We start from the raw sequence: 23,389 nt of genomic DNA on the forward strand, positions 1-23,389 counted from the left end.
GTGCTCATTACTTGTCATTAAACATGAAGCGATACATTATCGGATACAAGTCTTAATCAAGACTAATGCATTGGTTATGAAACGATTTGCATCTGTTCAATGTTAGTAAGGAAGTTATAATATTATTATTAAGTATTGAGGTAAACATATCTCAATGCATATATATATTGCCTCAATACTTAATAATAATATTATAACTTCCTTACTAACATTGAACAGATGCAAATCATTTCATAACCAATGCATGTGTATATATATATATATATATAGTGCATGTGCATTTGTGAATACTGAAAATATATCAATGACAAAGGCAATACATTCTCAGGCATATTCAGATCTGCACACATATATTTACTGGAATAAATCATAACATAGTTATTATTGAAGAACTGAAATCTTCACATAAGCTTCATTACTTTCAATTCAAGTCTCCACCAATAAAAGATCATAAAACTTTACATGATATCAAAGCCTAGTTGGTAGAGAGACTTTTTCAAATTCAAAATCTTGAAACAAGAGTAACAATATGTCAAACAATGTGAGAGTAGAGGACAGGCTTAAAGGAGCAGCAAATTTCTTCTCATGGAAAATACGAATTATTACAATTCCCGAAGAATTAGCACTAGAATCCTTCATTGAATCAGATATATCGATGCTTGAAGATGAGGCACAAAAAGCCACTTGGAAAAGACGAAATAATAAAGCTAGGAAAATAATTGTTGATTCAGTAAAAGATCATATTCTTCCATCCACTTCAAATCTCAAAAAAGCATTCAAAGTATTCATAACAATTAAGGATACATTTGAAATCAACAACTCAAGTAGATTGATTACATTAAAAAATCAACTGATGAATACAAAAATGAATAAGGGAGAATGAATCTCATCCTACTCTGGAAAAATTTCTGAAATAAAAGAGCATCTATCTTCTATTGGAAGCAAAGTAGAAGATCCATAATAGCACTTAGAGGATTACCTATATCTTGGGAAGCATTCATCCAAGTTGTAAGCAGACCTTCAATGCCAACTTTCGACCAACTAAAAAAGATTGCACATCAAAAGAATCAAGACTAATTTCTAGAGGGATCATTTAAAATCAAGAGGGAGAAAATCAAGCTCTTTTCTCAGTTTCTAACAACAGTGGGAAAAAGAGGAAATTCAAAGGAAAGAAATATGACAAAAGTAAAGGGAATAATAATTTCAAAAGAAATGATTTCTCCAAAGTTCAATGTTATAAGTGTGAGAAATTTGGATATGCTTTCAGAAATTGTCCATAAAGGGAAAAAAATCCTAGCTTCCTTAGCCGAAACAAAAGAGGATAAAAATTTGTTATTTTTATTCTGCTCTATCAAGTGGGATGAAATCCAACGAAAATGTATGTATAATACATAGCGATGCTTCCTGTCACATAACAAAATTCAAAGATAAATTTGAAACTTTTGGAAATTATATCACTGAAGGAGTCACAACTAGAGACAATTCCACATATCCAGTAAAAGGTATTGGGACCTATTTTATACAACTAAGAACTGGGGTTACACTAAAATTGAAAAGTGTTCTTTTTGTACCAGGCATAAAAAGAAATCTAGTATCGATCTCTAGACTTGCTAATGAAGGTTTCCAAGTCACCTTCAATGAAGACAAAATATTGTACTGGCCTAAAAATACTAATCTCAAGAATGCTATCACCATAGGGACTAGAGACAAGACTCTATATAAACAATGCAACATTCAAAAGCAAGCTCTAAGCCATGAAGTGACAAATTCTAATAAAGTATGGCATAGAAGGCTCGAACATATTGGATTCAATTCACTTCTAAATATAGAAAAATCACAGCTGGAACTCCTAGCCTAATTTAAATCATAAAGGCACGTGTAAAGGATGTGCCCTAGGAAAGAACATAAAAAAAACCCTTTCCTTCGAGTGAACATAAGTCTAAATCAATTTTGGAACTAGTTCACTCTGATTTATGTGGACCCATGCCAACTCTTTCTCTAGGAGGATTCTCTTATTACGTAATATTCATTGATGACTTCTCCAAGAAAACCTGGATCTATTTCTTAAAAGTCAAAGAATCAAATGAAGTCCTATCAAAATTTAAAGAGTTCAAAGAAACAATGGAAAATCAAACATCAAAAAGAATTAAAATGTTAAGATCAGACAATGGAGGAGAATATACCTCTGAAAAACTTCAAAGCTTTTTGTACCTCTGTTAGGATTAAGAGGAAGTATACAGTACCTTATAATCCTCAACAGAATGGAGTGGCAGAGAGAAAAAATAGAACCATTGTTGAAGCAGCAAAAGCTATGCTTCATGATCATAATTTACATTTCTCATTTTGGCCAGAGGCCACCAATACAGATGTATACATTCAAAACAAATATCCACACTCTACACTAGAAAACATAACTCCTGAAGAAGTTTTTTCAAGATCTAAACCTAACTTAAGTCATCTTAGAATATTTGGTTGTCCTATTTACATTCACATTAGAACCAAATTAGAACCATCCGGCAAGAAAGGAATATTTGTTGGGTACAGTGAGAACTCCAAAGGGTATAGAGTCTATGTACCTGGACAAAGATCAATTAAGCAGAGATGTCATATTTGAAGAAAACATTGCTTTAAAACTATCCACAAGTACAGAAGATGAGCCCACCATAGACTTAGATGAAAATCTACAAACTGAAATTCAGAGGGAGAACATATTAGAAGATAATGAATCATTACCAAATGCGAAGAATAGAGACACCGCTAATATCAAGAAAAGGTCATTATGGGCAAGGAAAATGATTGAAGAAAATAATGTTGAGCCAGATGAAATTTTCAGAGAAAGCAAGAAAACCAAAAACAAATCTTGTTACACTGCATTAGTAATTGAGCTTACTAAGTCTGAACCGTCAACTGTTAAAGAAGCCCTAACTTGTCATGCTTGGAAAGATGCTATGGTTGAGGAGTATCAATCCATATTACAAAATGATGTTTGGGATATTGTACCTAGACAAAAAGACAAATTAGTTGTTTCATCAAAATGGTTATACAAAATCAAATATGCTTCTGACAGTAGTATTGAAAAGCATAAAGCAAGGTTTGTTGCTCAAGGTTTTTCTCAAAAGGCAACTATTGACTATGAGGAAACTTTTGCTCCAGTTGCTCGCTACACTTCTGTAAGAACAATTATTGCAATTGTAGCATCCAAAGGATGGAAGATACGTCAAATGGATTTCAAGACCACATTCCTAAATGGTGTCATAAATGAAGAAGTATATATTGAGAAACCAGAAAGTTTTGCTATAAAATATAAGGATAAATATGTATGTAAACTCAAAAAAGCTCTCTATGGCTTCAAACAAGCACCCTGAGCTTGGCATGAAAGGATAGATAGCTATCTCACCAAACTAGGATACTCAAAAAATGAAGTTGATCCGAACATATAGTTCAAAATTTCTAATGATGAGATGTTAATACTTGTTTTATATGTTGATGATCTAGTGATAACAGGTAATGATCACTTGATTGAAAGATGCAAACAAGATCTTATAGCTGAATTTGAAATGAAGGATCTAGGTCTTCTACACTATTTCTTGGGCCTAGAAGTCTGTCAAAAGAAATATCATATTTTTCTAAATCAAGGGAAGTACACTCAGGACAGCTTAACTAGATTTGGAATGATGGACAGCAAACCTCTAACAACTCCGATGGAAAACAATCTACACAAACTAAAAGAAGAAGCTTTGAATTCAAAATCTATTGATCCTACTCTTTACAAATAGATCATTGGATCTCTTATGTATCTTGTAAATACTAGGCCTGATATATGCTATGCCACAAATGTTTTAAGTCATTTTATGTGTGAACCAAAGAAGATTCATTTGATGGTTGCTAAACATATCTTGAGATATCTACGTGGCACTATTTGTCTTGGTTTGAAGTACAAAAATGTAGAGATCAAACTTTAAGGATATACTGATTCTGATTGGGCTGGTTGTTCCATAAACTGCAACAATACCACAGGGTGTTGCTTCAGTCTTGGATCAACAATGATATCCTGGTTCAGTAGAAAACAACCTAAAGTTCCACTAAAGCTGAGTACATGGCAGTCTCCATGGGAGCATGCGAAGCAGTATGGCTGAGAAAGCTATTATTTGGTCACTTTGGAAAACAACTAAGTCCTATAGTGATTCATTGTGATAACCAGAGCTGCATCAAACTTTTTGCAAATCCTATTTTTCACAATCGATCGAAAGCACATCGAGACTCATTATTACATAAGAGACATGGTTGACAGAAATGTTATCAAGCTGATTTATATCAGCATAAATGAACAAAATTCTGATATTTTCACCAAGCCTCTTGCAAAGTTGAAAATAGTGTACTTCAGAGGTAAACTTGGCATGACAAATTTGTAAATGCAATTGTAAATTATTATATTCATGAATAAAATTAGATGTTTGCAAACATGTGTTAAGAAAGGTGACGACCTTTCCTATGTGTAAGATCATTGTTGTAAGGTGACGACCTTATTTATGGTTGATCTATCTTCTAACACAAAGTGTTGAAGTATGCATTATCATTGTTCTTCGGGCTGGATTTTGCCAGACACATTAATGACCATCATGATTCTTCGGGCCGGATTTTGCCGGACACCATTATTTTGGTTAAATCATTTTTTTCTAAATGGTGCATAACCTTGTATTATATTTTCTTCAATTCCCTCATTGCTAAAGAGGGGGTGTTAAGAAGATTAGCTTCATGGAGATTGAAGAAAATTATGTATCTATGTTGTTATATATCTATTCAGTATATTAAACCTATACATATATATATACATGTGTGTGTGTGTGTGTGTGTGTGTATATTTCACTCATGCTTTCTTACTTAAAACTCATTTATGTATGTATGTATGTATGTACACACCTTCCGTATCCTTTGAATGCCGATCAAATATATTACCTTCAGTATGCCGATCATGTTCTGTATATCAGACATGTAATAAAGGGTTGTTATGTGCTCATTACTTGTCATTAGACATGAACTGATACATTATCGTGTACAGGTCTTAATCAAGACTAATGCATTGGTTATGATACGATTTGCGTCTGTTCGGTGTTACTAAGGAAGTTATAATATTATTATTATGTATTGAGGTATGGTTATGTAGTGTCACAACCCTACGTTATATATATATATATATATATATATATATATATATATATATATATATATATATATATATATATATATGTATGTATGTATGTATGTATGTATGTATGTATGTATGTATGTATGTATGTATGTATGTATTGTGTGCATTTGTGAATACTGAAAATATATCAATAACAAAGGCACTACATTCCCAGGCATATTCAGATCTGCACACACACACACACACACACATATATATCTACTGGAATAAATCAGAACATAGTTATTAAGGAACTGAAATCTTCACATTAGCTTCATTATTTTCAGTTCAAGTCTCCACCAATAAACGATCATAAAACTTTACACCTTTATTTTGCATTCAAGAGTGAAAACCCCTAGGAAGTATGAGTATCTTCCAGGATTGTGGAGCAGCAATTTTGGTACCCAACATAACCCTTGAGATGTAATTTCAGTTATGGACATAATGGATGAGGATGCCAAATTGATGTCACTCTTGATAAAAGTTTCTCCCATAAATGGATTACTCTAAGGTAAACCCTTATTCTCTAGGAGTTTATGGGTTTTAGATGCTTGCATGTTCATATTTTTTATGTTGACGAACTAGCTAATGGAATATGTAATGCCCCCATTTCTCAAATACAATTTAATAATAAATGATAAAATAAAATAATTAATATAATATAAATTACTATTAAATTGACTGTACTATTAATTATTTAATAATAATTATATAATGTAAATACTAAATATTAATAATATGATACATAGTATTATATTATAAATAAAAACATAATAATTTTTTGTAAATAATTAATAGTTAGTAAAGCGAATAAATAAGATATTATGATGAAGATCATAGTAATTATCCTTAGCGAAGGGAAGACCCATTTACCGATTTACAAGGGATCATTACATCAATCAAATGATATCAATATTAATCAAAAATGATATTAGCAATTGGTTAGGCTGTACAAGTGGCATAGAATATCTAACTGATGATTAATTTTGACTCATCAGTTAATCATACTTATGGATAAACAAGGAACTGTTAATAGCAGTGATCTATAATCGATTAATAAGAAGAATTGACTAATCTACATAAGATAACCAATCAGTTATAGAATGGTGTGATTAAGTAATGAAGAAAGGCAATTATTATAAAACAATTGGGATGCAGCAATCAATCACGAAGAGGTGCAATTAGACTTAAGGAACAGTAGATATTAAAAAGACATGTCATTTGGCCTTGTGTTGTATCATTCCTGAAATAAGCTATAAGAAAGCATTCCCATTATACCCGGAGGAGAGAGGTGATTCAGAGAAGGAGAATATTACAGAAGTTAATCATCAAAGATAATAAATATAGCAGCATCATTTTCCCTATAATCGGAGCAATAAAAGTAAACATTATTCATTGCAGCAAACTCATAAACTAGGGCAGGAAGAGCAATTTGGAGAGAGCAGTGATATTGGGGGAGAAGATTATTGAAGAAGAATATCAAATATACACCAGGAAGCAATCAGCAAAAACAATTAAAACAATTCATCATCCACTCGGTCATTGAAACAGGCAAGTGCAGATAAAGAGACCAGAGAAACTAAGATATATTGTGGAACTAGAAATAAGGAGATTACAGTCAACCTACATACAACTATAATACTATTACGTGCAGTCTAAAGTTTAAACATAGTGAACGATAATAGTATGGTGGCAGGAGTCAGCCGCTGGAAGTTATCAGGATAAAAAAATAGACCACGGGAATAAAAATAGATATAGTCAGCAATACAGTAGATATATAATCAATTCTTATAGCATATCAGTGATCGTATAAGGGAATCGGAACTCGGTTCTACTATTACAAATTCAAACCAAGTGCATAATACGAGGAATATAGAATGAACAGAGAAAACTTCAGCAATTAAAGTATATACAGTCATCAATAAACAAAGAAATAAAGTATAGATTAAGACATTCATGTCTTACAGTTTCATATTGCTTCAGACAATAACAACAGAGGTATAAGGAGATACCGACGTTTATTTACAGTTACAAACAAGGTCTGATCAGGACCATTATTCCAGTCAGCCCATCATTACAATTATCAGGCAAAGGTCTCTAACGATAGTGTGGAATTGATCAATACTTATACAATTTAGCATCAGTCATAAAGAGTAAGGTGGATAAATTCATAAATATGCAAGAGTTAATATCATTTGGTAGTGGGTTGACCATTAGTCTCTCAAGGACAATATTAATAAGATTCATAAACTCCATAGTTGAATATCAAAGTTAGTCATTGCATCAGCACAATTAATGAACATCGTATAATGACTTAAGATATTAATTGTGGGATATAAGAACAATAAATGAATTGAAACATATAGTATCAATCTAAGTTTGCAAAGGAATCTGAATTAAGGAGAATATTTCATTGGGAGTGTTTATTGCAATCAGAATTCATCTAAAAGGTTTCATAGTAATAACAGTTACGGAAGGGGTCATTACAGAAGATTTAGCCTATTTTAAACAAAAAACTTTTTAAGTGTTTGCAGATCAAAGAAGCGCATCCAGCATCAATAGAATCGAAAAAAATCATTTCTGATATGGATGTTATAAATAACCTAAACACATGCATGGATCGAGTATCCTCATGCAGGGCTTAGAAACATAATTTTGGACAAGATGCTAATTTAAAAGGTTGCTGAAGAGACATTGTTTTCTTCACCACTATGAATTCAAATAATGAAAGACTCAGCAGACCCAAAAACAAAAATTAACTAGGTTTAATAAGAGAAATTTAAAGTTTAAGTTACTATATCAGAAAGTTAGATATGTTGTCACTGGAACTTTGTGTTATAGATTTGCTTTTGCCTCCTAAGCTGCAAAAGAATTCATTGTGTGTTCAGCAATGTTTCTAGGACACAGGTATACAATTTAGGAATGGCCATTAAACTAAAATAAACAAACTAAAAGCAGCTAAAACATTAAAAAATGAATATTAGTTTCTGAAATTGCAAGGAAAACCCTCCCCCTTTTGGCTTTGTAGGGACTTTTAGCATTATTTTCCTTTAAAAGATATATTTTTTAAAGCACTAAATGAAGCGAGTTAGCAGTCCTAGAAAGGGGATCTGCCACATGGACCAATGTGGTTTCAACCTCAGGTAATGAACCAAAATTATCATAGAAACTTGCTGTTACAATCTGTGGACATGTAAATGCGTTTTTTTTTGGGGAAAATTTCGCATAATGCAGTTATCTAAAGAGGAATGCTTTTACATACATGGATTCCACTAAAAACTTTATGCAGTTTCAAAAAGTATGGCTCCTCATTTCAAATTCAGATCCTAGAAAGTTATGTCTTCTACAAGTTGCAAGACTTTAAATAAGAATAAAGTCAACTAGAATGGATTTTGTCTTACTAGTTCAACCAGGATGAAATCATCACTAATGGAATATGAGACATCTTACAGTGCTGCAAGCAAATCTATTCCATGCAGAATAAAATAACAAAACTGAATATTATCCAAGAAGTTTGATCGATTTTCCTTGTACCTCAAATCATGCGAAATATTATATTGCCCCATGTTTGACTAATGTGCTCATCCTTTAGCATAAGTATACCCATTGGGGTATGTGAAGAATTCACTAATACGATTTTCGTGCAAGATCATAGTTTTGGAGATTTTAGAAGTGCCTCAATTTTGTGAAATTGTAATTATAAACTAAGTTGCTGGCCCTGGTTCTGATTCAGATTCAGGTTCAGATTTGGATTCCCAGATTCAGCAAAAAGTTCTTTTGGGCAGGTCCCAGTACTGTGGGTGTGTGTGTGTGTGTGTGCGTGTGTTCATCAAGTATCAAACCAGTATGAACTAGTTCACACAACAGTTCATACACAACTATGTGAACAAGTACACACATAATTGTTCACAATAGAAACAACTTTGCATGAATAGGTACACACCTCAACCCAACTATTCATCACATATATAATTTGTTACCAGTGATTCCTTGGAGCCCTGGACTCATACAATACAATTCATATAAGATTCAGATTCGGGTATGATTCATTGACAGTTCAGAATAGGTTCTGCATGCCAGATTTTTGTAGGCTGAAAATGCATATATATTATATGCTAAAAATTATAATATATGAACTTAATTGAAATTCCTGTTTTTAGGTTAAATAATGTATATATTTCTGATTTTGATATGCCTCTTGTATGGACGCACCCAAAACATACCTGTCCCCAAAATGACTTGGCAGACTGACGTAGCCAAATCCAAACCAGTATCTTAGGAATCACCAATGGGATTGGGCCCAACTAAGCTTATCCTTAGGTGTAACTAGGTCTCACCTCAACTGCTCCTCTACTTGGATTGGGTGTCACCAGACAGTTTGTGGGGATTGAGTCCTCACTGTGTTTTTTAGTCAAAGCTGACCTCACCGATAATCTTCTGTGTAATTGGACTATGGTCTTTGACTCTTTGTTGTCACCATCACCAGTGATCACCATCATCAGCTTCAGGGATGTTGGCTCTGGATTGCTACTACAGCAATAAAACAGTCAATAAGATAGTAGTGAGTTCTAAAGCAGTAATTTCTTCCAGCCTCGTGTGATCGATACATTACTTTCGTGGATTGATCAAAATGGTTCTCATGGGTCTTTCTGTAGGTACTATTATTCTCATCGGAATTTACTTAGCTTTGACAACTAAATCTGCCTTACCCAACGAATCCTAAGCCTCTGATGCAAATCTTAGGCGTTCGTAGCATTCACCTTCGAAGTAAAATGCTAGAGACATAGAACAAAGGCAAAAATGGTGAAAAATTCTTGCGAGATGAATGAATGATCATCAAATGGCCAAATACATGCTCTATTGGTCGAAATTAAGGTTAGATGCTTTTTAGATTTTTTTTTTTAATAATGGCATGTAGAACCTTTTTATGGCCATCAACAGCCTTGGATGACTCTGGATTCCTCCAGATGCCTGTCCAGAATCTTGCTGAAATCCCAGTGGGATTAGAATCCAAATCCCACCAGAATCAGGATCCGGTAACTAAGATTATTAATTATAATCGAAATTCTATTCTTGATAATTTGGCATTTTGGTTGCGGTCTATAGTAAGGATAGCAAGACAATGTTCAGTCATGGATCACTGAATTGATGCATCAGGATGCTTGAGATTTTTCCCCTTGACGGCAACAATGAAGGGAGCAAGATTCTACAAATCAATTATGGATTCTCACTGGAATTTGCTTTCCACACTAGGTTTCTCCAAGGTAAATAAAATAAGAGCCTCTCTCTCTCTCTCTCTCTCTCTCTCTCTCTCTCTCTCTCTCTCTCTCTCTCTCTCTCGCTACTAGCACTGGGAGGGGTAAGTCCTAAAAATAAAATTAGATAATTTTATTATATAAATGTCAAAAGATAATTTTCTGATATTTTGTTATATATTTATTTTATATAATAAGAACATTGAGCTTGATATATATATATTTTAAATCACATTAACTTATATTTATCATTTGATTAACGTGATTTTATTAATTTTCTTTAGTGTTGTCCAATTTTGTTTATCATTAAGGTAAGGTTTCAATCTAGTATAGGTTAAGTTTCAAATTAGTTTTGGATTGGAGTTTAATTTTCATTTAGTTGAGGTTTTAAAAAGGTTAGCATTAGGGCTATGGTTCAATTTCATTTGGTGTTATGAACAACATTATTATTAATTTGATAAATTTCATATTTGTAACCCTTATTAAATGCTAACCTAAAATGAATGCTAATAATAACACTAATAATAAACTTTAATTAAATCATGATCATAATTGATCCTTAACATAGGATCCTAATCCAAAATTAAAACTATCTTAACCCTTAATCCTAATTCTTTATTTTAAATGTTACCATAAAGTTAGTTGTACTTATATTTGAACCACATCCTTAACTATGATCCTAATCGTCATCATATAAGCACAATCCTAATCATAACACTGATTAAATAATAGCCTTAACCATAAGTGAACAAAGCCGATAGTTGAATTATAATCCAAATTAAACCCAGCCCTAATTGAACTATTACATATATGCATGGATTTAAGTTCAATCTAATATTTAAGTATATATGCCGAAAATCATAATAAATGAACTAAGTGACTCAACTACCTGTTTTTAGGTTTACGGATAAAGTTCTATTATGATTAGGCACAAGGTTTACCTAGTTTGACTATTAAATTAGGTTTACATGTTTAAAGTTCAATTTGAATTTTAGTTTAGCATTAGGATTATAATTCAATTAATTTTGGGCTACAGTTCACTTTGGTTTTATGTTACGATCAGGATGTTAGAAAGTAAAGTCCACCAAGATAACTAAGAGGGGGTGGGGGAATCAGTTATTAGATCAGTACAACTTTTATCGACCTTATTAAACCTTAAACATGTGATCAATATAATCAACATCCATAAGAAGATACACATACATAATAACACCAGATATGTTAACTAAGGAAACCCTTGATCAGAGGAAAAACCCCAGTGAGGATGATACCCACAAAATGATGTACTAATATATAAGTTCCTTGTAAGAGGATAGACTCTGTTAGGAGCCAATGAAATACATTCAGTATATATCAGTCCCTGTTAGGAGACTTTGAATCCCTGTTACGAGATTTCAACCCTCTGAAGAGTTGTGCCAACCCTGTTAGAAGTTGCAGAAGGCAGATGGACCCATTGTCCAAACAACTCCAGAGGCAAGACCACCGAACTCACTGTCCAACTGGCCACCGAACTCACTGTCCAACTGGTCTCTGTATTATTTCTTTCAGAATAATAGAAATACAACTGATCTCAGTGACTCAAACTCTTGCTGTCCTCTTACTGTGCCAATACCGCACCAAATACCTTTTAGATCTCAATACCAAAATTCTAACTTCACATCACAATGATCCCTTTGATCACTTACTCACATTTACCAACTTCACATATCCAATACAATTCGCTTACAACTCATACATTGCACACTTCATCACAAGGAAAACAATTTCCTTTATACCATGTCCTCAAAATAATTCATTGAGTCAGCCTTGAGGCTTTCCCAATTAATTATAATAGGACCTCATTAAGATAATATAATTCATTACATCTTTTCATAATTACAAAACATTGTTAGCTCACAGTACTTACAACTTCTCACACATGTGACCTCAGACTTTGCGCACTCACTGACGTCATCATCAAGCTGTCTATTGTCACTATCTAACTTCGCTCATCACAATTCTATCCCTGCTAGGAGATACAATCCGAACACCAAAAACCACTTTTTAGGTACTCTATCTGCACATTGTCTTCTGTAAGTCACAAATAATTCTCACGTCTTCGACTGCCTACATGCGCACTTGTCCATGTCATCAGGACACACTATAGAACATATCTCCAACTATGCTTGACCTCATCATCAATACTCAATCTGTACGACCTCATTCTCTATACTCAATCCATACGACATCATTCTCTATCTATTACTCACGCAGTTTGTACAAATACAATACTATGTTGACATCAATGACAAAAACAATCATGAATGCAACATGTTAATCTCCCAAATATTCCAGCAATACTTAGGATACTCCCCCAAAGGAATACCATCAACATTCATGTTAACACAGGATTATATATTAAGGTTAGGGATAGTGTTCAAATTGGATTAGTGTTCAATTAGCGTTAGGATTAGTGTTCAGTTTGCTTTAATGTACGGTTTATTATTCAATTAGGTATAGGGATATGGTTTATCTTTAAGGTTACAATATAATTTGGTTTATGGTTATAATTCAATTTTATTTTTTGTAATTTTGGGTTAAATTAAAGGTTTATATATAGGGTTCAATTTGGTTTGTTGTTAAAGTCATGGTTCCATTTCATTTAAAGTTTCGTTAGGGTTCACTCTAGTTTTGTTTTTTAAAGGTTATATTCTCAATAAGAATTTAACTTCTGTAAGGAAATTTGCAACAAAGAATATAATTGTTTCCACATAACCCATAATAGATCTGAAATAAACACGGAATTAAAATCCACATGCAAGAGAATAGACAACATACCCGCAAATTGTGACACAAGATATATCCTGGGAAACCCTCATTGAGGGAAAAAAACCCAGCTTCCAGAAGCATTCATCACCATGTATTATTTAGCAAAAATACCATTGCAATACAACCATGGAAGCCTTCAAAGCCATAGCCACCACTGAGCAATCTATGTGAACAAACATGAATCCACACATCCCATGCCATGCTTCCAACCTTCACAAATGCTCCCTTGGCTAACCTATCAAGCCTTGTCTCGCTTAACTCTTGCCTTTTTTCTTCTCCTTGTCACAACAACTACCCTTGTGGCTGCTTATATAGTAGCAAGTCCCACAAAACCACCAAGTGGTATTACATAAACCATGTGCTACCTAACCCATTAACCCTACATTTAATATTGGGCATTTAATTCTTTTCCCCAATATTAAATAATTACATAAAATATTATCACAATGTTACAATAAAACTCATCAAATATATCCCATGGGAATCTTTACATGTCGCACATCCATCTAGGTGGAACATTACATAATAAAATAAAAATAATACAATATAACAATATTATGCAATGTGTGCAACACCCATTATCTCAATAACTTCTAGTGTGAAGATTATGTAATGGATACATTTTGAGTTTAATTTTATTTATTGATTAATTAGGTTTATAGTCAAGGATCAATTTTCTATAGTCTTAGCAAAAGGTTCTAATTTGGTTTACGATTTTGGTTCAATTTATCTTAGGTGTAGGGATTAATTTTTTTTAGTTTTTTTTTCCGATTTGGTATAAGATTAGAGTTCAATTGGTATAGTATTCAATTAGGTTTGGGTTTAGGTTTAGGGTACAATTTACTTATGGTTGTAGTTGTTAGATTTCACTTAGGTTTATAATTAAGGGATGACATAGTTTACTATTACTTTGTTAGGATTCAATTTGGTTTAATATTCAATTAGGTTGATTATTTGAGAGCTCCCCTATCATTTTCCCTTTATAATAGTAGGACAATTCTCAAAAACAATAGTTTCCCAGGGCAGGCCCCAATAAATTATAGAGAAAGGTAGATATCAAGAAATGGATTTATTTTATGTTATTAATTAAGGATACAACAATATTTAATTTAATATAGAATTTACAATAGGCATTTGAGAATATCCAATACAGATCTTTCACTTGTGTCCATGCTCTTTTTATGTAATACTACAACTTTTCTTATAACTCCTAGCATGAGTGGTTAGAATCAGCTGTATATAAGGGTCATCAACAATATGAACTAAAATAAAAGCATGGTGGTCCTTCAAGATACATAATTTTTGGAATCAACTCATATTCATACTCTTGGATACACTGGTTTTGTGAATTTCTTAAGCATTCAAGTGCATGCAGGAGCATGTTTTGGGGTATGAATTAAAGGATGAAATAAATGTAGGCATGAGTGTCGGCATGTTAATTCCTATGTGAAGATTGTATCGTGCTAGAAACCAGTCATAGTTGTACTTATATGATTAATTTTTCAGCACTTGAAAACATATTTCTGATTTTGGACATGTTTTAATTGAAGAAAAAAATATCATTGATCTCGATTTTCAACTTACAATAGAACCTGAAAGAAAAATTGAATAAAAATCTGATAAAATAAGAGACAGATTAACGGATGGTGTTAGGTTCAAATGGACTATTTATGATGAGAAGAATGCAACATGAGAAAAAATGATTTTTTTCAAAATCAATATCCCCAAGCTGTTTGACTAATCATTATTATAATGTTGTAGATGCATCTAATGCTACTGAGCACACTCAATGATTTACATTAAGAGAAATGCTGTATGATGAATTTCCCAAAAGAAAGGGATTATGCACAAGTAGTTGAGTCACTTAACTGTAGATACAACAATAAACGAATAAATTGATGTTCAAATTAGTGATTCTATGGTGTCAAAGCGACCTCCATGGTAGAAAAAGCTGTGTAACTTGTTTAAATAATATGAACAAATTCACTTATTCATATTCTTGTAAAAGTCCTTACTTTTGATCTACTGACATGAAAGACTGCATTTGTTTGATGGTTTCTAATCAAATAGGGAAGATAACTTGTTGAAATATAGTGGAAAGAAGATCACAAATCTTTGGGGGATGGCATAACAAAGTGCATCCAACCAAGGACACAGGTTGCACCTTAGATGTTCTTGGTTGGGCTTGTTAGTGGTTACTAACTAATTGTTTGAGTAAACCCCTACTATGCTATGGATGCTGTTTGGTTATCCACACTGCATGAAGAACTAGCTTTTCTGATGATACACCATGGATATGTACACAAAACTTATAATCAACAAAACATTTCCATTAATTTATTTTTAATCATTGTTCAATGGAGAATGTGTTTGAACTTGTATTTTCATTCACCCTATTTCATATTACAATAGCAAATCGGTGCCCAAAATGAATGGCATGTTAGGAGTTAATAAAATTTCCAGGTTATGGTTTCCCAAATTTTTTTCAGTTCTTTCAACTTTTTTCTCATTTTCTTCAAAGTTGGACTATGTTTCACCTGAGTTGCTCTAATCAACCTACAAGGTCTGAGAGCCTTGTAGCAACTTCAATTGAACCTAGTAATCATATTAACAAGAGATTATAAGTGTATAGAACAATTGTCAATAACTGTTAAAAATGAAACTACAGATCAAGCTTGCTAGAATAAAGCTCTATTGCCAGCAAGCAAATGCTCAAGAGGAGGAAATTGGTAAATAAATAGCTGTTAACTCATAGATTGCAAAGAAGACATTGAAGACTTGCTCAAACAAACAGAGATACACTAATGGAAAGAATAGGGTTAGTTACAGAGGTAGACCTTTCCTACCCTCCTGGCATCTTTTATAATTGAAAGGAACTATACCCATAATCTACAAAACTGAAGCATCACATATGCTTGACTGATAAAAATTCGACCAGAACCAGATGTTGCTTGAAATATTATTATACTAACATACACAAGAATACATGATAAGAATGTTAAACATCAAGTAAAATCATCAGAAACTTGAAATAAAAAATAAAATTGAGCTGATATCTCCTACACATCGGTTCAGACACATACCCTTGATAAAACCATGATGCTCCACCATCTAAAGTAATGGCGATATCCTTCAAGTATGTTCCACAGTCCATTGTGATCAAATATAAAGATCCATTTTGTTCATCCAGCTTCAGAGTGATTCCAACTTCCATTCCTTCAATCTTTTAAGTGGAGTTTTCATGATCAGATTCTTCATTAGACATTAGCATGGTAACAATCCCATCATTATCATAAGAACTTGGAACAGAATTCTAAACATTTTCAAATGTTCTTTGAATTCATCTACTAAAGATAAAATGAAAATTATTCTGATATTTAGGGAGTTGATGAATAAACATTGTTACTTCTTCTAGCCTGAGATTGACTATCATATATATTTGTGCAATATTATAGCATTTAGTTTTAGTGCAACTTCCTGTAAATAATCAGTGATAAGTAAGAAAAGGGCACTTACCCCAATTACACCGTATTGTTATTAGCTTCAAACAAAAATACAAGCAAAAAACAATAATTATGCAATTGTCCTCCAAATCATTAAACACATTTTTCAAATGCTTTGTGCTAGAGACACATAAGCATTTGACCTGTAGCACCTTTCACTCTTGATTTACTTCTTTATTGGAGTTTTCAGACAGATTTGTTGAGTATTTACAAGCTTATGTATCAGGCTCAAGAGATTAATCAACAGAGAGGTCTTGTCTTTGATTAAATGCCCATTTTAGAAACACAGAGTCCTATATCTAACTGTTTTCTTTACATGAGGATCAGAACGGACCATGCCAAATGGCTAACAACGAGGCTCCAAGTATAGCTGAATTTCTTTAATTACTCATAAAATCCACTGAGGAGTTTAATTGTCTAAACTTGAACAAGATTTATCAGGAAATCTTAGGACATAAAAATTTATGCAAACTAAAGAACAAATTACACATCATATTTATTGCTAAAGCAAGAGCACTGAAGTGTAGAATAAATTGGAAAATTATACCCGTGTTGAATGTAGCTTGCAAAATTATTACCAAGACATTGTCTGTTCAGCTTAGTCATTGTTGAGCTCTAGATTTTCTGACGAGAAGACAGGCTTTATCAAAGTCTGCTATCTCCCAAATTCCCTGCTGTACTAAATTGAATGAAACAAGACAGTGCCTCAAAATAAAAGTTCATTTTTATTAAGATTGATTTCTAGAATGCTTCTGACAAAATTGCAGAGTCTTCCATGATTACAATTATTCAACTTGACCTTGGTAAGCTATTTTGTCCATGCAATCAAAATAGTTTTTTGAATGATTTGGCTTGTTACATCAGAGCACTTTAGCATTTTGGACCCCTGTTATCAATGTTGTTCCCAACCCAACCCTTCTATGACTTAGTCGTCGATGTTATGGTTATTTTTGGCTCAACCAGCTGCTGCTCAGATCATCAGAGTGATTTTATTGGCTACAAACCCCTGTTCTCAGTTATTTAATGATCATTTTGCAAGCAATTCTCTCCTTTCCATCACGGAAGAATTCATATGCTGTAATGCCTGAAAATATATCATCCAGAATTTGGATCTAATATTTCAATGAAAGAAAAGTATTGTTGTCTACAAAACTATCTCATCCTCACCTTCAACAGCTCCCCTAGTATAAATGGTTCTAAATTAAACCAAGAAAATAGCTCAAGATTTTTGGAATATTTCTTTTCGGCTTCTCTCTCTATGCTCTAGAATTAAACAATATGAGTGGAAAACTTTTCATTTTCAATTGCTAGCAAAGTGTATTTTGCTATAGAGTTTCAAATTTGCGCAACGATTTTAGTTGCTATAATTTTTGTTATTCTTCATTTTGAGTTCCACTTGTAACAACACACAATAGACTTGCTAAATCCCTACCAATCTCCTCTAGGTTAATTCTAGTGCTCTAAGGATTTCCACCAGTGCTCCTTGGGGATGTGTTCCCTGTCCAAAATGTGCATCTTGCAGAGGGGATGTTTCAGGGCCATGGGGATGGGTAGGAAACATTATCATCACATCACTTTTCTTAGTCAATTAGGAAAAGTGCCCATAAAAATCAAAAACTTGCAAGCTATGTTGGGGCATGGCCAGGGGTTGTCCAACCATCCACATTCTATGAAGGACAGCTGGCCATCGCCTAACTTAACCCAGGACATTTTATTTTGTTTTTTTTTTAAAGTTGCAACCTTGTGGTTGTTTGGTTTGTGACACACGTATCTAGGATTTACAAAAAAATCTGAAATGGTGTGTGTCACAAAGGTCAATGTGGTTATGAAGGTGTAGATTTGGCCTTGGTTGCAAGGACATTGCCCCTCAACCCCACACTGCATCGCGAAAGGCAACACACCAAGGGTGCTGCCCCCAGACCTTACGAGGGGTGTTATCAATGTTGTTCCCAACCCAATCCTTCTATGATTTAGTCGTTGATGTTATGGTTATTTTTGGCTCAACCAGCTGCTGCTCAGATCATCAGAGTGATTTTATTGGCTACAAACCCCTGTTCTCAGTTATTTAACGATCATTTTGCAAGCAATTCTCTCCTTTCCATCACGGAAGAATTCATATGCTGTAATGCCTGAAAATATATCATCCAGAATTTGGATCTAATATTTCAATGAAAGAAAAGTATTGTTGTCTACAAAACTATCTCATCCTCACCTTCAACAGCTCCCCTAGTATAAATGGTTCTAAATTAAACCAAGAAAATAGCTCAAGATTTTTGGAATATTTCTTTTCGGCTTCTCTCTCTATGCTCTAGAATTAAACAATATGAGTGGAAAACTTTTCATTTTCAATTGCTAGCAAAGTGTATTTTGCTATAGAGTTCCAAATTTGCGCAACGATTTTAGTTGCTATAATTTTTGTTATTCTTCATTTTGAGTTCCACTTGTAACAACACACAATAGACTTGCTAAATCCCTACCAATCTCCTCTAGGTTAATTCTAGTGCTCTAAGGATTTCCACCAGTGCTCCTTGGGGATGTGTTCCATGTCCAAAATGTGCATCTTGCAAAGGGGATGTTTCAGGGCCATGGGGATGGGTAGGAAACATTATCATCACATCACTTTTCTTAGTCAATAAGGAAAAGTGCCCATAAAAATCAAAAACTTGCAAGCTATGTTGGGGCATGGCTAGGGGTTGTCCAACCATCCACATTCTATGAAGGACAGCTGGCCATCGCCTAACCTAACCCAGGACATTTTATTTAGTTTTTTTTTTAAAGTTGCAACCTTGTGGTTGTTTGGTTTGTGACACACGTATCTAGGATTTACAAAAAAATCTGAAATGGTGTGTGTCACAAAGGTCAATGTGGTTATGAAGGTGTAGATTTGGCCTTGGTTGCAAGGACATTGCCCCTCAACCCCACACTGCATCGCGAAAGGCAACACACCAAGGGTGCTGCCCCCAAACCTTACGAGGGGTGTTGTTTCTTAACCCCACTAGGAGGCAATACCCCCAAATCCCCATGAAGGGTGCTACCCCACAGCCCCATCGAAGACATTGCCTCCAAACCCCCATCATACTAAAAGTCCAACCGAGCAATAGACCAATGATGCATCATCATTACAAAATTTACAAAATACATGTCATGTGTTGCAAGTCTCTACGTCTTTACAATCATGGATTATCTTGTTTTATACATAGATAACTTTCTTAGTATAGAAGGACTTCCATTGATAAAGATGGCATGCTTTAGTCATTTTCTTGTTGAATGTGGGTTGAATCATATTTGGTAGGAAATTTCATTTTTATAATGCAAAAATGTATTGATCATGCCTTGAACAAACAACTCATAGAACAATCCCATCTACTAGTATCCCAACCATGGTCAAACTAGAACATAATTAGTTATATTTTTAAGTAATTTTTCCTCTTCGTTAATGAGTTTGACAACAAAACATGCAGACTTTAAGGCACCATGAAAACTTAAAAAATAAATCTCTCAGTTGAATATACACAAAAGTCCAACATATTTTAATTAACACAAGCTCGTGTGCATATATAAAGAACATCATAATTCCTATTCACTTACCCATGCTCACAATGGTTCTATCATGTCTATGATGAATTCTTTGCAGATACTATCAAATGAATATTTAAAATTTCCTTATTTTTCAATAGTCATTTTTACTCTTCTTGTCTCACAAACTTGTGAGTATAGATTTCCACAAAATTGTGGAAAATCTATGTCCTCATAAAAATGGCCGCATGGACATTATCAACATTTATAGAAGGCTTATCTATCTTTACAAAATGAAATATCTTTAAGATACAATAAAGCTTGAAATTTGCTCAAGTACTATGTAGAATATTGAGATTCTTCTATTAAAAAGAGTGGAAAATTAGGATTTCACTTTCTTGTTAACACATGTCTCTATCAAGGTTAAGACACTTATATTGCCCAAAGTTTATAGAAATAATGGAAAATTGTCAAACCCCTTTTTCGTTGAGATGGCCAATATTGCACTGGTCTTTCTTTCAATGACCAATCATTATGGTGGTACTAATGACAGTTGCTCGTTGATTAGTTCTTTTCTGGTACATTATGTTGTTTTCCTTTTAGATATTCAAACTTGCTATAAACAAGTTTTCTCACATTTATAATGAGGAATTAAGTTTCCATTGGTCATTGAGGTTGTTTGGGGTAGTAAAACAATAAATATCTTGTTAAGAAATACACACACACACATATACATCTATGCATTTATTTATAAATATAAATATACATATACATAGATGTATATATGTATGTATATGTACCCACAAATATGTATATATATGTCCATATAAATATAATAATTATACATATACATACACAAACAAAAACATATGGAAATCATTTATCACAATCCATGGAGCTTTTGACAATAATAGGTCATAATGTGAAAGCAATTCTCATTAGTACCACCATAAGAATTGGTCATTGAAAGAAAGATTGGTGCAAAATTGTCATTAGTACCACCATAAGGATTGCTCTCATTTCTTCTATGGAAGCGCTTCTATGCTAAGCTCACTTCTCCAAAGTTCAGTTCATCAAAGGCCAAACTAATTCAGACATATGGCGTAGTTATGTCTCGAGGAAAAGAATCCCTAATTCAATCATTTATAGTTTTCTACCAAAATGGCATTTCCTAAGTAATCTCACTTTGGAATCCAAGTATTCTCAAAGAAAACTCTTTGCATGGTATAATAGAATTGTTCTATAAAATCTGATTTAAAAGATTCAAAATCAAGTAGACAAGGTAAAAACAAAGCTCAATCAGCTTCAAGAGGTAGTCCCCCCCACCAAGTCAATGTCCCCAAAGTAACGATTCATGTGTTGGCTTATGCCTATAGAGGAGCAGAAGAGACAAGTTATCTAGGAGAACCTACATATGGTAAAAGCAATGCATCACTTGTTAGTTATTCTCTAGCTCACTATCACTCACTACTTGTGCTCCAATTCATTCAACAGTTGGCTTTTCTAACTTTAGGATAAAATTCATCAACTAACAATTGTGATATTTGAGCAAGAAAAAGTCCTCAAAAGATGAAGCGAGCATCATATGAGACAAAACATCACCGTAAAATCAACAAGTTGAGGCACAAAAAAAAATCACTATGGAAAATTACATGTTGGCACTTCATTACATCATAACTTGCACCCTGTGCAATTTCATGTTGCATAGGATTTCTACTTTAGCCAAATCTAAGCCAATGTCAACATTTAATTTGTGTGAACCTATCATGGCTGTTTTCCCAACCATTTGGTCCAAATTATGCATGGACACATGCGTGATATCCACATGACTCAACCTACAAGTATATGTTACCGAGTTGGCTATTGGAGTGTTCCGCTCTCTTATTCTTATCATCGTAGCACCCCAATGGGCTTAGACCTGCATCAAGAAAATGACCAGTCCCTTATACCATGCTAATTTGACCTCATTCCATAATCTTCTCATAATCTTTCATTCTCTAGATTTGACCTCATTTGAATAGATTTCACACTTACACCAATGTTCTTTCCCTTTTTACACCATCTTTCACAATGATCAAACCATTTCCACCTATTGAAAGCTTTGTCAACTTGGGAGTTAACCACACAAACAACTTCACCTATAACATAGGTTGTTAGGGAGTCTTCTCAAGTATTTTTCCTCAGCACCCATCTACGTCAAAAGTAGTGTGCACATGAATGTAAGCATCATCAATGAGTGATGACTTAAGAGTGTGAGGCTCGTTTGAAGATTGACAGTAAGTGTTTGGTTTTCACTCCTTCAATTCCCTTCATTTTCATCCTTGAATCTGTTGCTCTTGTCAGTGTTGCTCCAATTTATGCTCCAGCCTCTATTTCACTTTTTTCTTCTTGGGAAGGGTTAATAAGCCTCACCCCAAGAGAGTGCAAATGTTCATTACCCCTCCCTTGAGCCGCTTCTTTTCACCTCTCTTTTGAGCATCCCTCTGTTAGAAAGTAAAGTCCACCAAGATAATTGAGAGGGGGGGGGATCAGTTATCAAATCAATATTACTTTTATCAACCTTATTAAACCTCAAACATGTGATCAATATAAACAGAAACCATAAGAAGATACACATTCACAATAACACCAAATATGTTAACTAGGGAAACCCTTGATCAAAGGGAGAACCCTGGTGGGGATGGTTTCCACAAAATGACGTACTAATATATAAGTTACTTGTAAAAGGATGGACTATGTTAGGAGGCAATGAAATACACTCAATACATATCAATCCCTATTATGAGACTTTGAATCCCTGCGAGGAGATTCCAACCTTGTTAGGAATTGTGCCAACTCTGTTAGGTATTATAGAAGGCAGAAGGACCCACTGTCCATACAACTTCAGGACCAAGACCACCCAACTCACTATCCAACTGGCCTCTATATTATTCCTTTCTAAATAATAGAAATGCAACTGATCTCAACAACTCAACTCTTGCTTTGTCCTCTTACCGTGCCTCTTCCGGACCAAACACTTCCCAGATCTTAATACTAGATCTCTAACTCGCATCATAATAATCCTTTTGATCACTCGCATTATACTTCACATCCACAAAAACACTTAATCCACTTGCTTT

General features: G+C 33.8%; 1 protein-coding gene across 3 annotated transcripts in view; it reads right to left on the reverse strand.

Moving 5' to 3' along the window:
* Nucleotides 1–23,389, reverse strand: part of LOC149532677 (lipid-binding serum glycoprotein family protein) — a 106,903-nt gene that overhangs the window by 21,712 nt on the left and 61,802 nt on the right. For all 3 annotated transcript variants that reach the window (XM_089807440.1, XM_089807442.1, XM_089807441.1), the window contains exon 2: nucleotides 16,335–16,474. In XM_089807440.1, the coding sequence (XP_089663566.1) occupies nucleotides 16,335–16,474 (140 nt within the window). The remainder of the gene's footprint in view (nucleotides 1–16,334; nucleotides 16,475–23,389) is intronic.

The sequence above is a fragment of the Cupressus sempervirens genome, chromosome 10 (genome assembly GCF_028749045.1).
Source record: "Cupressus sempervirens isolate cs-2001-9-10 chromosome 10, ASM2874904v1, whole genome shotgun sequence".
In the NCBI taxonomy this organism is placed as follows: Eukaryota; Viridiplantae; Streptophyta; class Pinopsida; order Cupressales; family Cupressaceae; genus Cupressus; species Cupressus sempervirens.